The sequence below is a fragment of the Nannospalax galili genome, unplaced genomic scaffold, assembly GCF_000622305.1.
Source record: "Nannospalax galili isolate Female #2095 unplaced genomic scaffold, S.galili_v1.0 scaffold1436, whole genome shotgun sequence".
Classification (NCBI taxonomy): Eukaryota; Metazoa; Chordata; class Mammalia; order Rodentia; family Spalacidae; genus Nannospalax; species Nannospalax galili.
The window spans coordinates 562,368-575,338 of record NW_008338997.1 but is presented as its reverse complement, the minus strand read 5'-3'; the positions used below and the strand labels follow the sequence as shown (position 1 = coordinate 575,338).

At 48.1% G+C, this 12,971-nt stretch overlaps 1 protein-coding gene across 3 annotated transcripts in view; it reads left to right on the top strand.

Moving 5' to 3' along the window:
* Positions 1–898: 898 nt before the first annotated feature.
* The window catches only part of Elavl3 (ELAV like RNA binding protein 3), a 29,608-nt gene continuing 17,535 nt past the window's right edge, over positions 899–12,971 (top strand). For all 3 annotated transcript variants that reach the window (XM_008833598.1, XM_008833599.1, XM_017798312.1), the window contains exon 1: positions 899–1,331. In XM_008833598.1, the coding sequence (XP_008831820.1) occupies positions 1,323–1,331 (9 nt within the window). In that variant the 5' untranslated portion in view covers positions 899–1,322. The remainder of the gene's footprint in view (positions 1,332–12,971) is intronic.

The following is a 12,971-nucleotide window of genomic DNA, read 5'->3' as shown; positions in this document are numbered from 1 at the left end:
ATATGACCTTGCAGAGGTACTGTCCATTCAGGGGGCTAAGGGGCAAGGATCAGATTTGACTGAACAGGTGTGGTCCGCACAAGACTTCCCAAGATATTGGATGTAATGCCAGGCATGGTGCTCGCCTATAATCCCAGTACTGAGACAGGAGGAACTCTGGCAGTTTCAAGGCCAGCATGGACTACACAGAATTCCAAGCTGATCTGGGTTATACTGGAAGCTCCAGGCTGTCCTATGATATGTAGGGAGACCCTGTCTTTAAAATTAAAAACAAAAACAGCCGGGCATGGTGGCACACACCTTTAATCCCAGCACTCTGAAGGCAGAGGCAGATGGATTGCTGTGATATTGAGGCCAGCCTGGTCTACATAGCGAGTTCCAGGGCAGCTGAGGGTACAGGGAGACTCTGTCTCAAAAAGACCAAAATAAATAAACAAATAAATAAATAAAAATTAAAAAACAGAAAGGGGCTGGAGAGAACTCAGCAGTTAAGAGCACTAGCTGCATTTGTAGAGAACTCTAGTTGAGTTCCATCACCCTCACGGTAGCCAATAACTGTAACTCCAGTTATGGAAAATATTACGCCCTCTTCTGGTCTCTGTAGGCATTGCAAACACACACACAAAATTAAAATAAATATTTTTTTTTTAAAAAAAGAAGAGGCGTCAAGACCAGAGGTGGTCACAGGAGAGCCAGAATCTGGCCACCCGAGTCCTCAGGATGTGCATTCTCAAAATGCTAGGGTCCAGGTCAGACCGCTCACTTCCACCTGCTGCGCGGTCGGGAGCCGGGAGGAGGTGGGGCTTGGTAGCTCTTCGCCAATCAGCGTCACTGGCGCTGGCAGCTGCTTCTATAAAGGGCTGGGGGCGGCGGCTGCGCGGCCCAGAGCGCAGAGCGCGCAGCGCGGGCTGGAGGGAGGGAGGGAGGGCGGGCGCCGGGAGAGACCTGAACACCTTAGGACCCGACAAGGCCGAACCGAGGGGACCGCAGCAAAAATCAGAGCTGCTGAGATCTCTGTCGTGAACCACGTTCTCCACCTGCCCTGTGGGGTCGCGTAGGGAGCATTTTCCATTTGCGCCTGTTCCCTCTATTCATCTCCTGCAGCCCGCAGACCACCCCGGGGCCCGGTCATCCTCGGGTGTATCCTCGGGCTCAGGTCCATCCTTGGCCCTCGAGGGAGCCACCGCTTTCATCGCTGCCTCTGCAGCGCGCATCCGAAGACGCCGGGGCGGGACCCCGGCGTGAGCATCGGGCGCCCCCATAGGAGTGCACGACCCCCGGAGCCGCCCTCACCACGGACCGCGCCCGCCGGGCACACAAGAATGGTCACTGTAGGTATTCACTAGTCGCCGAGAGATAAGCGCCGAAGGGAGGGTTATGTCCAGGCTCCATGGAAATGGAGGTGGGGGGGGTAGGACCAGGCCTAGTTAGGCCCAAGTGTGGTGGGGGGTAGGACCGCACCTCAGGCCTGAGAGTGAGCAGAGCCGCATCAAAGTGCTGGGGAGCGCCTAAAGTCTGCCCTGAGAGGCTTTGGAGAGCCAGGCTGCGATGCTGGGGGCGGGATGCCCACCTCCCTCTCTAGAAGGCCTGATGGGGGAGGGGCCGCGGTGGAGGAGGATGCTTCCTGCATCCCTGGCCCGACTGTGCAGGCCGCCCATGCAAACACAGAGCTCTGATGACTTGGTACTGGTCCAGGTGGAGGCGACACAGCATCTCCACCCACCCACCTACCCAAGAGCGTATTTGGCGGGGTCGGGAGATGCTAGAAGGGAGTAGGGAAGCGGGATGGTGTTGGATCACGCAGCTTCAGGCCTCGGCCGCGCCCGAGAGGCGGGCATCTTCGTCCTCGAGTTCCGTCGACCTTGCGGCAAGCGGGGAGGGGAGAGGAGGGGGCGCGCCCGGAGGCCCCGCAGGCCCGCCACCGCTTTGGTCCCTTTGTTTCTCTGCCCTTCGCGGGCTGTAGCCTCGCTCGGGCGCCTCCGGGCTGCGGACAGGGGGAGGGGACAGCAGGAACTCAGAAGGTGTGTGTGGGGGGGTGTTGCTGGGTTCTGAGCCTCTGCATCCTGGGTGATGAGGTTACAGGGTTGAAGCAGCACCCACCAGGCCTGGTCCACGCGCCCACCCCGCCAGGGCTCTGGGCCTCAGGATGACCTTGAACGCGCCCGCCCGCATCTCAAATCACTCGCCACAAGCCTGGTTTCTTTTCAGCAGCCATGAAGCTGGTCAGCTCCTGAGCTTGCTGGGGGGAGGGGGGGGGTCCTACCCTCCCTGCCACGCCCTGCCTAGCCACGCCCAACCCCGCCCATCTAGGCCCCGCCCCCTGAGCCCCAGGGACCTGGCCTTGCACTAGCCCCCAGATTTCCACTCTGCAGCCTGGGCGGGGCTGAGTAGTGCTAACCCCACCCCGGCTCCACCCTCGCTTTTGCTGTGCCACTTGCTCCCCGCGCCGCCGCGTGTCCTTTGTTTGGTCCTGGCGCCTGGGCCTACCTTTTAGGCTCTTCTCTGTTCCCTTCCTGTGTGTCTCTGTACACCAAGTCTTTCCGGGCCTCTTTTTGGAGTAATGGCCAGTACAGTGAGTGTGGAACTGCTCAGTCTGGGCTCCATCCTGGGCCTCCTTTCTGCTGGATCTTGGGACCCGCCCACCTGGATCTGATAGAGAACCCCCCTCACCATCACACACCCACCCCAAGCCGGGCTCATCTTGCTGTGTGACCTCAGATTGTCTTCTTACCCTCTCAGGGCCTCAGGGTGCTCCTTCAGATTTGGGAACCTAAGTGTGGCCTCCTGAGGCTTCTCAGAACCCCCAGAACCATCTAAGATGCCCTAGGCTACAGGCATTTCTTGTTCCTCTTGAAGAGAATGAACAAAAGAGAAGAGGGTGTGGTCAGAGGTCACACAAGGGCCTTGAGGCCCTTGACAGCCTGGGCATTCCTGTGGGTTGGGGTGGGGAACACACAAATGCAGACATCTTGAGGATAGGCTAAGGAGGAAGTGAAGGAGACAGTGATGGAGACAGATTTGAAGTAGAAAGCTCAGTCAGCACCACGTGGTGGCCCAGACTTGCCCTGTACAGCACCTCAGTGCTCTATTGTCATCAGTATACAGGCATCTGTCACCATGACTGGGGCCCAGGGGGCCAAGGAAGGTCAGGCACAAGAGGGTCTGTGGAACAAGTAGACTTAGATATGTGCTTATAAGGGATCCCTGTGTCAGATGTGTGTGCAGTGGTGAAAAAGAGCTGGGGGAAGTACCCCTGGGGAGGGGGCACTGGGAAAAAGAAGGGAAGGTAGGGGGGAGAAGTCATAAGACCAGTAGACACACAGAAGGAGCCAGGGGAGGGAGGGAAGGTTCCTGGCTCTCGGACTTTCTGCTAGCCTCCTCTCCATCTTCCCTTCCTATCTTGTCCTTTTCTGACCTGGATCCAATCCTCAAAGTCCCCTCAGATGTCGCGGTGCCACCATCCCAAACCATTTACTTCCTGCAGGCCAGGGCAGGGTGGGTCTGGTTTCTACCAATCCGATCCCTATTATCAGCTTAGGCAGCTCAGCCTCACCTAAGAGCCTGTCCCTGCTAAGCTCCATCCCAGAGAGGATAGAGAAGGGGTGATGGCCAGATGAGTAGGCAGAACTGCAAAATCCCTGGTTCTGTCACTGTCAAGGTGTGCACAGGATGGGGGCATAGATGGCAACTCCATAGACTCTGGGGGTCATTAAGTCCCCCAGAACTGACTCAAAGCTGTCCAGCCCAAGAGATCAAGAGATGGCTCAGTGGAGCTTGACACCAAGATGACGACCTAAGGAAGGAGAGAACCAACTCCCAGGAGGTCACCCTCTGCACTCCACCACACGTGTTCACATACACACACACACCTAAATAAATAAAGCCATTGTAATGCCCTTTCCTGTGATCCTAGCACTCGGGATAAGACAGGAAGATGGTAAATTCAAGGCACACCTAGGCTTCATAACGGATGCTGAGTTTATAACCTCTGACCTTAGTTTCTCCAAGAAATGGAGTAAATGGTCTCCACTTTTCCATGTGGTTAAGATTCAGAGAGGTGACATGACCAAACATAAAAGGAATGGGGTGAAACTAGCCAGTAGTAGCATGTGGTAGCCTTCAGTAAAGGCTGGAGAGATGGCTCAGCGGTTAAGAGCAATGACTGCTCTTGCAGAGGACCTGGGTTCGATTCCCAGCACCCACATGGCGGCTACGAACCATCCTTAACTCCAGTTCCAAGGGAATCCAAAGCCCTCTTCTGACATCCACAGCATTGCATGACATGGGTGCACTCACATACGTGCAGGCAATATGCTCATACACATAAAATAAAGATAATAAAATATTTTTTTAAAAAATGCACCCCTGGAGGCCAGGCATAGTAACACATTCCTCTAATCCGGAGGCAGAGGTGGAGGCAGGAGGATCTCTGTAAGTTCAAGGCCACCCTGGTCTACACACTGAGTTTCAGGCCAGCTGGGGCTACAGGAGGCCCTGTCTCAAAAAGACCAAATAATAATTAATAATAATAATAATAAAAGTAACACCCCTGGGGCTGAAGAGCTGGCTCAGCAGTTAAGAGCACTGGCTTGTAGAGGACCCGGGATCAATTCCTAGCACCCACATGGTGACTGACAACAATCAGTAACTCCAGCTCTAGGGAAATCTAACACCCTATTCTGGCTTCTGCAGGCACTGCATGACTCGGGTGCACTGACACACATGCAGGCAATACAACTCATGCACATAAGATAAAAACAATAAAATACTTTTTAAAGAGTAACACCCCTACACGGGACAAACTGACACATACCTGTAATTCCAGCCCTCTAGAGGTGGGGGATCGGAATTTCAAGTTCATTCTCAGCTACATAATGAGTTAGAAGTCAGCCTAGTCTACATAAGACTGTCTCAAAAAACAAACAAAGCAAAGCGGGGTGAGGTGGTGCATGCCTTTAATCCCAGCACTTGGAAGGCAGAGGCAGGCTGATCCCTGTGAGTTCAAAGCCAGCCTGGGCTACATAGTTCCAGGGCAGCTGGGACTACAGGGAGACCCTGCTTCAAAAAGACAAAAAATAAAAAAAAAAAAAAAAAAAAAAAAAAAAAAAAAAAAAAAGCAGAAAAAAGAAAGAAGTGGGTGTATTGATGTACACTTTTAGTCCCAGCACTCAGGAAGCAGAGGCAATCACTGTGAGACTGAGACCAGCCTGGTCTACATAACAAGTTCCAGGCCAGCTGGGGCTACAGGGAGACCTTGTTTCAAAAAAACAAAAGAAAGAAAGAAAAGGACAGGAAGAAAGGAAGAAGTAGTAACCACGTGGTTACCATAGTCTCCAGGTCTTAGGTTCCATCCCTAGTACCTCTCCCTCCAAAAAAATGTAATGCCCAGGGTATAGTAAACATTAAGTGCTCAGATTTACTGGTTTCATTTGTTGGTTGGTTGTTATTTTATGAGCATTTACTTGCATGTATGTAAGTATACCACATGTGTACAATACTCATAGAGGCCAGAAGAGGGTGTCAGATCCCCTGGAATTGGAATTAAAGATGGCTATTAGTTGCCAAATGGTGCTGGGAACTGAACTGGGGTCCCCTGCAAGACAGCTCTTCAGCCCCCCCCCCCTTTTTTTTTTGAGACAGATTCTACTCTGTAGCTCAGGCTGGTCTAGATTCCACTATGTAGCTCAGGCCAGCCTCAAATTCAAAGCAATTTTCCTGCTTGCTATGGTATGGTCTACCATGCCAGTCATAATTTGCTATTTTTGTTTTTTGTGTGTTTGTTTTTTGTTTTGTAGTGCTGGGGGTGGAACCCATGCTTTGTATATGCTAGGCAAGTGCTCGCCCACAGAGCTAAACCTCCAGTTCTGCTGCTGCTGTTGTTATTGTTTCATTCAAAGAATGAGATATGGGTTCAAAATCTTTGCTTCATATGACTTAATTTTTTATTATAATTTTGTCTATTTATGTGTGTGTTTATGTGCGTGTGTTTGTGTGTGTGTGTGTGTGTGTAAGTCAGAGGGCACAGAGGACAGTTAGAGGCAATCAGTTCCTTCCATTATGTGGGTTTCCAGACCAAACTCAAGCCATCGCACTTGACCACAAGCTCCTCTACCCACTGAGCCATCTCGCTGGCCTTGGTATGAATGTCTGCTTTGACATTTGCATCCTGTGCTGATGATCCCTGGTCTGCTAAGATTTGGTTTTCTTTAGTGAAGAAAAAGAACTTCACAAAGTTCATTGTTGGGAGAATTACCTGGAAGTTTCATATGAAAAAGCAGGGGTAGATGTCAGTGGTATGTCTAGAATGCATGAAGCCCAGAGTCAATCCCCAGTACTACAAACAAAAAACAGGCTGGAGAGCTGGCTCAGCAGTTAACATTGGCTGGTTCCCAGCACCCACATGGAAGCTAACAACTGTCTGTAACTCCAGCTCCAGAGAATTCAACACCCTCTTTCAGCCTCTGTGTGCATTGCACACACATGGTACACTTATATACATGTAGGCAAAATACTCAAACACATGAAATAAAATAAATAAAAATCTTAAACAAAAATGCAATAGCAGGCCCTCAATCCACAGCCCTTAGTATAATGACATTACTAATCAACCCAGCATGTAATCAACCCAGTGCATGTTGCTTTTGAGACAGGCTGTGGTTTCTGAAGATTCAGCTGATTGGATATGGAGAGTTGGCTCTCTTCATTATCCTTTCCCTCACCCTATGGTGCTAAGGATCGAACCCAGGGCCCTGCACATGTGAGGCATGTGCTCTAGTACTGGGTTCCACCCAGCTGTGCCCAGTGGTGCCAACCTAAGTTCAATACCTGAAATTTACGTGGTGGAAAGAGGGAACCGACTGATTCAGTGCTCAATGAGATAGGATGATTCTTTTTTTTTGAGATAGTCTCCCTGTAGCCCCAAATGGCCTGGAACTCACTTTGTAAACCAGGCTGGCCTTGAACTCACAGAGATCCACCTGCCTCTGCCCTCTGCCTTCTGAATGCTGGGATTAAAGGCATGCGCCACCATGCCCAGCTTGATATAGGATCATTATTAATAACAGTGTGCTGAGGTGGGGCAGTGTGTATAATGAGTGCGTCACAGCCAACATTGCCGATCAGTCCCAGAGTGTTTTCCAGCTGCCCCCACATGGGGTTTTATTTTTCTCCTCAGACCGCTGCACCCGTTGTCTGGAGTATGTAGTAGCATGAACTAGAGTCCCAGAAGCATTAGGTGGCATATCTGAGAATGCATAGCTGGAAAGTATTTGAGCTGGCACCAAGCATGGTTGGCAGTGGAAGCTGGGAATACAGGCTCTGAATCAGGAAAACCTATGCAAATCCCTCACCCACCATTTTTTAGCTTTTTATTTTCTTGCCGGGTGCAATAGCACATGCCTTTAATGCCAGCACTCAGGAGGCAGAGGCAGGCAGATCTTTGTGAGATTGAGGTCACCTTGGTCTACATACATAATGATTTCCAGGCCAGCTGGTATTATACTGAGACCCTGTCTTAAAATTTTTAAATTTTTCTTTATTATTAGAGTTTGGGGGTGGCTGTGCCATGGCATGCATGGTGGTCAGAGAACAACTTTGTGGAATCTATTCTCTCCTGCCTTTATGTGGGTTCCTGGAATTGAGCTCAGGTCCTGAGACTTGCACAGCAAGCACCTTTACCCAGTGAGCCATCTCACTAGGTCTCATCGACCATTTTTATGCCGCATGATCTGGAAAATATTTTGAGATAAGACTTACTATGTAGTCCTAGATTACAGGTATGTGTTACCACACCTGGCATTGTTTTATTTTATTTTATTGGTTTTTTTTTTTTTTTTTTGAGACAGGCTTTCTTGTAGCCCAGGCTTGATGTGAACTGACTTATGTAGACCTTGACTTTCTGATCCTCCTGCCTCCACCTCCTGACCAAATGCCAGGATGACAGGGTGTCACAAATTTCGTTTTTGTTTTTGTTTTTTTGATACATGGCCCACTCTGTAGTTAAGGTTGGCTTGGTACTTGGTGAGTAGCTCAGGGTGGCCTGACAATCTTCCTGCCTAAACTTCCTGAGTACTGGGCTATAGCTATGAGCTGACACACTAGGCTGTCAGCCTGAAAGCCCCTCCTTTTTTTCTTCTTAGTCCTACATAGTGAACTTACTGCCTCACACCAGCTACGCATGCCTTCCACCCTGAACTGCGTACCCCAGTCCAGCTTCGGTAATTTTGTTGTTGTTGTTTGTTGACACTGGCACACAAAATTGCTACCTTTTGGGTACCAGTGTCATCAGACTTGGTGGCAAGCACCTTTCTTTCCCTGCTTGCTGAACCATCTTGCCAGCCCCTTTCCCTCCTCCCTCCCTCCCTCCCTCCCTCTCTCCTTTCTTTCTCTTCTTTTTCTTCTTTTCTTTGTATTGGTGATCAAACCCGTTTGAGCTCTCAGGGAAGAACAGCCTATTCACTAGTCATGCCATAGGAAACAACTTCAGGCAACTTAAGGAAATGCTGGCTAATTTGCCTTCTGGTGTTCATAACAAACATTACCAATTCATCCCAGCACTCTTGCCCCACTGAGTTCAGACATGGTTTCTTTTTCCTTTCTTTTCTTTTTTTTTTTTTGGTCTTTTTTTGAGACGGGGTCTTCCTATAGCCCCAGCTGACCTGGAACTAACTACATAGACCAGGCTGGCCTCAAACTCACAGAGATCTGCCTGCCTGTGCCTCCCAAGTGCTGGAATTAAAGTCATGGGCCATCAAGGCCAGCCTTCAGACATGGTTTTAAAATTGTCCTTCACACAACCCTTTATAGAGCCATCACTCACTGTTTTGATTTTGCTCCAACGTAAAATGGAGCGAATATCAGGGGTGCATTTAAGGACGTTGAGTGATTTGCCAGAGCCAGTGCTTGGTTGACTGTCACCCACCATAGTCAGAGGGTGCTGGCTTGGTCTTCAGTGGGGATGCCTGACTTTTCAGTCTGGTGCCAGCACAAACATGCTGTGTGACTCAGCAAGTTCCTTAATGTCTCTGAGGCTGGGATTTCTCAACCTACAGCAGCGAAATTAATTCCCGCCTTTGAAGGTGTGTCCGGCCTGCAGCCCGAGGGGTGGATGCAAGGAACACTACGATGGTGGCCTAACATAAAGTTGTAAACTTATTTAAAACATGAGGGTTTTTTGGTAATTTTTATTTTATGTAAGTATATAAATGCACCACGTGGCAAATCACTTAGCATAATTCATAGCATTAACGTATTAAATAGAGAAATAATTTCAATGCAGCAATCATGGCAGCACTTGTTTGGAATCACCAAAGTAGAGAAGCAAGAAGACTGCACGTTTAAGGCCAGTGGTGCACACTTGGAATTTTAGCACTCAGGAGGTGGAAGTAGGGGCATCAGGAGCTCTGGGGCATCCTCTGCGTGGGGTACATGAGCCCCTGTCTCAAGAAAAGAAAAGAAAGAAAAGAAAAGAAGGGAGGGGCTGGCAGACGACTTGGAGGTCAAGAGCAACTGCTCCTGTGGCAGAAGACTTGTGTTTAGTTCCCAGCACCCAACACAGTTCACAATAACCTATAACTCCAGCTGTAGGGGATCCAACACCTCTGACCTCTGTGGGCACTGCGCACACACACACACACCACAACACACAACTAAAAATAATCAAAATAGGGGCTGGAGAGCTGGCTCAGCAGTGAAGAGCACTGACTATGCTTCCAGAGGACCTGGGTTCAGTTCCCAATACCCACGTGGTAACTCACAACCATCTGTAATTCCAGTTCTAAGGATCTGATGTCCTCTTCTGGTCTCTGTGGGCATTACATACACATGCAGGCAGAACCCTCATATACATAAAATAAAATTAATTAATTCATAAAAAACTAATTTTAACTAAAGAAAGAAAGTGACTAGGGGGTATAAGTCAATGATAGTATGCTTGCCTGGCATGTATAAATCTTGTTAGAAAACTAAAACAAAAGAAATCTTTTTTTTTTTTTTTTGCTTCTTCAGCTGAGACAGCAAAAGGGATGATTTATTGTACACGGTTACACTCCACCATAAGTTAGAACAGAACTAGTCCAGAATGCCACAGGTCCAGGGCGGAGGGCCTCAGGGACTGCTTGCTTGGGTGGTACGCAGGGCCGTGGTCTTGACGATCGATGAAGTTACAGGTGCATCGAGACGAATTCTTGCCAGCAGCCCAGTCGACAGTGTGCACCAGCGTCCCGGGCTCCGGCACTCCATGCATCTGCTCCCACGGCTTCCGTGCGTGCACAGCCTCGTTTACTTGGACCTCTGCCTCATCTTTCTTCTCTTGCGCTTCAGCCTGCGCATTCGTTTCTTCCTCCACTTCGCTCTCATAGCGCAGGAGTTTCAAGGAAGATGGCGCTAGGGCCGAGCCAAAAGAAATCTTTTTTTAGTGCTAGAGATCATACTGAGAGTCCTGTATATGATAGGCAAGCACACTACCACTGAGTTACACCCTCAGCCCCAGAGAAAATATTTCTCTTATTTTGGGAAGGCAGGGAGCAGACATAGTCTCATGTAGCCCAGGTTGGTCTTGACTTCACTGCCTAGGGGAGGATGTTCTTGAACTCTTGAACCTCTTGTTTCTGCCTTCCAAGTGCTGGGTTTATAGGTGTGTACCATCACATTTAACTTCTGAACAAATTAAGTTTCATTTTTAAAAGATTTATTTTAGCTGGGCATGGTGGCACACACCTTTCATCCCAGCACTTGGGAGGCAGAGGCTGGGGATCTCTGTGAGGCCAGCCTGTCTATATATAGCAAGTTCCAGGACAGCTACAGGGAGACTGTGTCTCAAAAAACCCAAAAATTTTTAAAAACAGATTTTTTTAAAGATTTTTATTCATGTGTATGTGTGTCCTTGTGTGTATATCTGCATGTGAGTACAGGTGCCCTCAGAAGCCAGAGGTGTTGGATTCCCTGGAGCTGAAGTTACAGGCATGGGTGCTGGGAACTAAATGAAGGTCCTCTGGAAGAACAGTGCTGGCTCTTAACTGCTGAGCCATCATTCCAGCCCTGAGCAAAATAATTTTAACCTGATAATACTCATGAAGAAAAATATTCTTTTTTTTTTTCCTTTTTGTCTTTTTGAGACAGGGTCTCCCTGTAGCCCCAGCTGCCCTGGAACTCACTATGTAGACCAGGCTGGCCTTGAACTCACAGAGATCTGCCTGCCTCTGCCTCCTAAATGCTGGGACTAAAGGCACGCACCACCACGCCCGGCTGAAAAATATTCTTTTAATTTTAATTTTTAAAATATTTATTTAGTGTGTGTGTGTGTGTGTGTGTGTGTGTGTGTGTGTCAGAGAACACGTGGGACTCATTTCTCTCCTTCTACCATGTAGGTCCTAGGGATCAAACTGAGGTTCCTAGACTTGACAGCAGGCGCATTTACCCACTGAGCCATCTTGCTGGTGCTTACTACACTTACTTTTGGGAATTTGTTCCCACTTTCAACCATATGTGTTCTAGGGATGAAATTCGGGTCATCAGGATGGGTGCTTTGGGGGAGAACATCTAATAACTAAGATTACATTTAACTGTGAAATTTTGAGCACATTTTACTTGTTTGTTTTTGGCTTTTTCTTTCTTTCTTTCTTACATCAAACACTTTAGAGGTTCTGTATGTGAGAAATGTTTTCCTATGGGCCACTCCACTTATGAAGTCTCTTGTTATGGTATCCCATGAAGAAATCTGAGGGAATTGAGTTTGGAAAAGCTCAGTCGTGTACATCTGAGTCAAGAGTCTCACCCTGCTGTTGTGCTTATTTATTTATTTATTTATTTATTTATTTATTTATTTATTTATTTATTTTAGATAGGATCTCTTCTCTGTGTAGCCCTGGCCGGCCTGGAACTTGCTATGTAGACCAGGCTGGCCTCACAGAGATCCACCTGCCTCTGCCTCCCAATTGCTGGGATTAAAGGAGTGTGCCACTACATCTTGTGAATACATTTTTTATTCTGAAAATGCAGATTGGTTTTAGACACTTACTTATGTGATGTTATTCCCAGTTTTCTCTTGCTGTAAGGAAATACCTGAAGCTGAGTTTGTATAAAGAAAAGAGGGACCAATGAACTGACTCAGTGGGTAAAGGAGCTTGCTGTTGAGCCTGAATACCTGAATTTGATCTTTGGGTCTCACTTGAATGATGATAGGAGAGATCAGGACTCTTGAAAGTTGTCCTCTGACCTCCACATATATGCAGTGTACACACAATAATTTTTTTAAATGTTTTTAATTTATTATTTTTAGTTTATGAGTATGCATGTATTGCCTGCATGTAGGTAAGCGCACCCACATCATGCAATGCCCAAGGAGGTCAGAAGAGGCTCTTGGAGTCCCTGGAACTGGAGTTACAGACAGTTGTTAGGTGCCATGTGGGTGCTGGGATTCGAACCTGGGTCCTCTGCAAGAACAGCCAGTGCTCTTAAGTGCTGAGCCATCTCTCCAGTCCCAATAAATAAATATTTTGAAAACACTTTAAAACTGAAAAGAAAAAAGAAGGTTTGTGGGTGCTTTTGTTTTGAGATAGGGTCTCACTATGCAACCCAGGCTGACCTCAAAGTTGCTGAAATTTTCCTTCTTCAGTCTCCCAAGTGCTAGGATTACAAGCATGTGCCACCATGCCTGGATACAAAACAGGTTCTCTTAGCTTGATTTTGAAGGCTGACAGTCCCAGGTAGTAACTCCCTCTGTCTAGCCTCCAATAAGGACTGCCATTAGCTGTGTCAGAATGTGACAGATATAAGAGTGGTGAAATGGAGGCGCCCCACTCCCCTTCAGGACCCACCGTATGCCTGTGGTGTGCCATGACTCTCCTACTATGAAGGGTAAGAGAAAAGTAGACAGGGAAACATCTGAGTTCAAAAAGCCAAGCACATGGGCTGGACTTACTTTATAATGACCCACTCTTTTTTTTTTTAAAGATTCATTTTTTAAAAATATT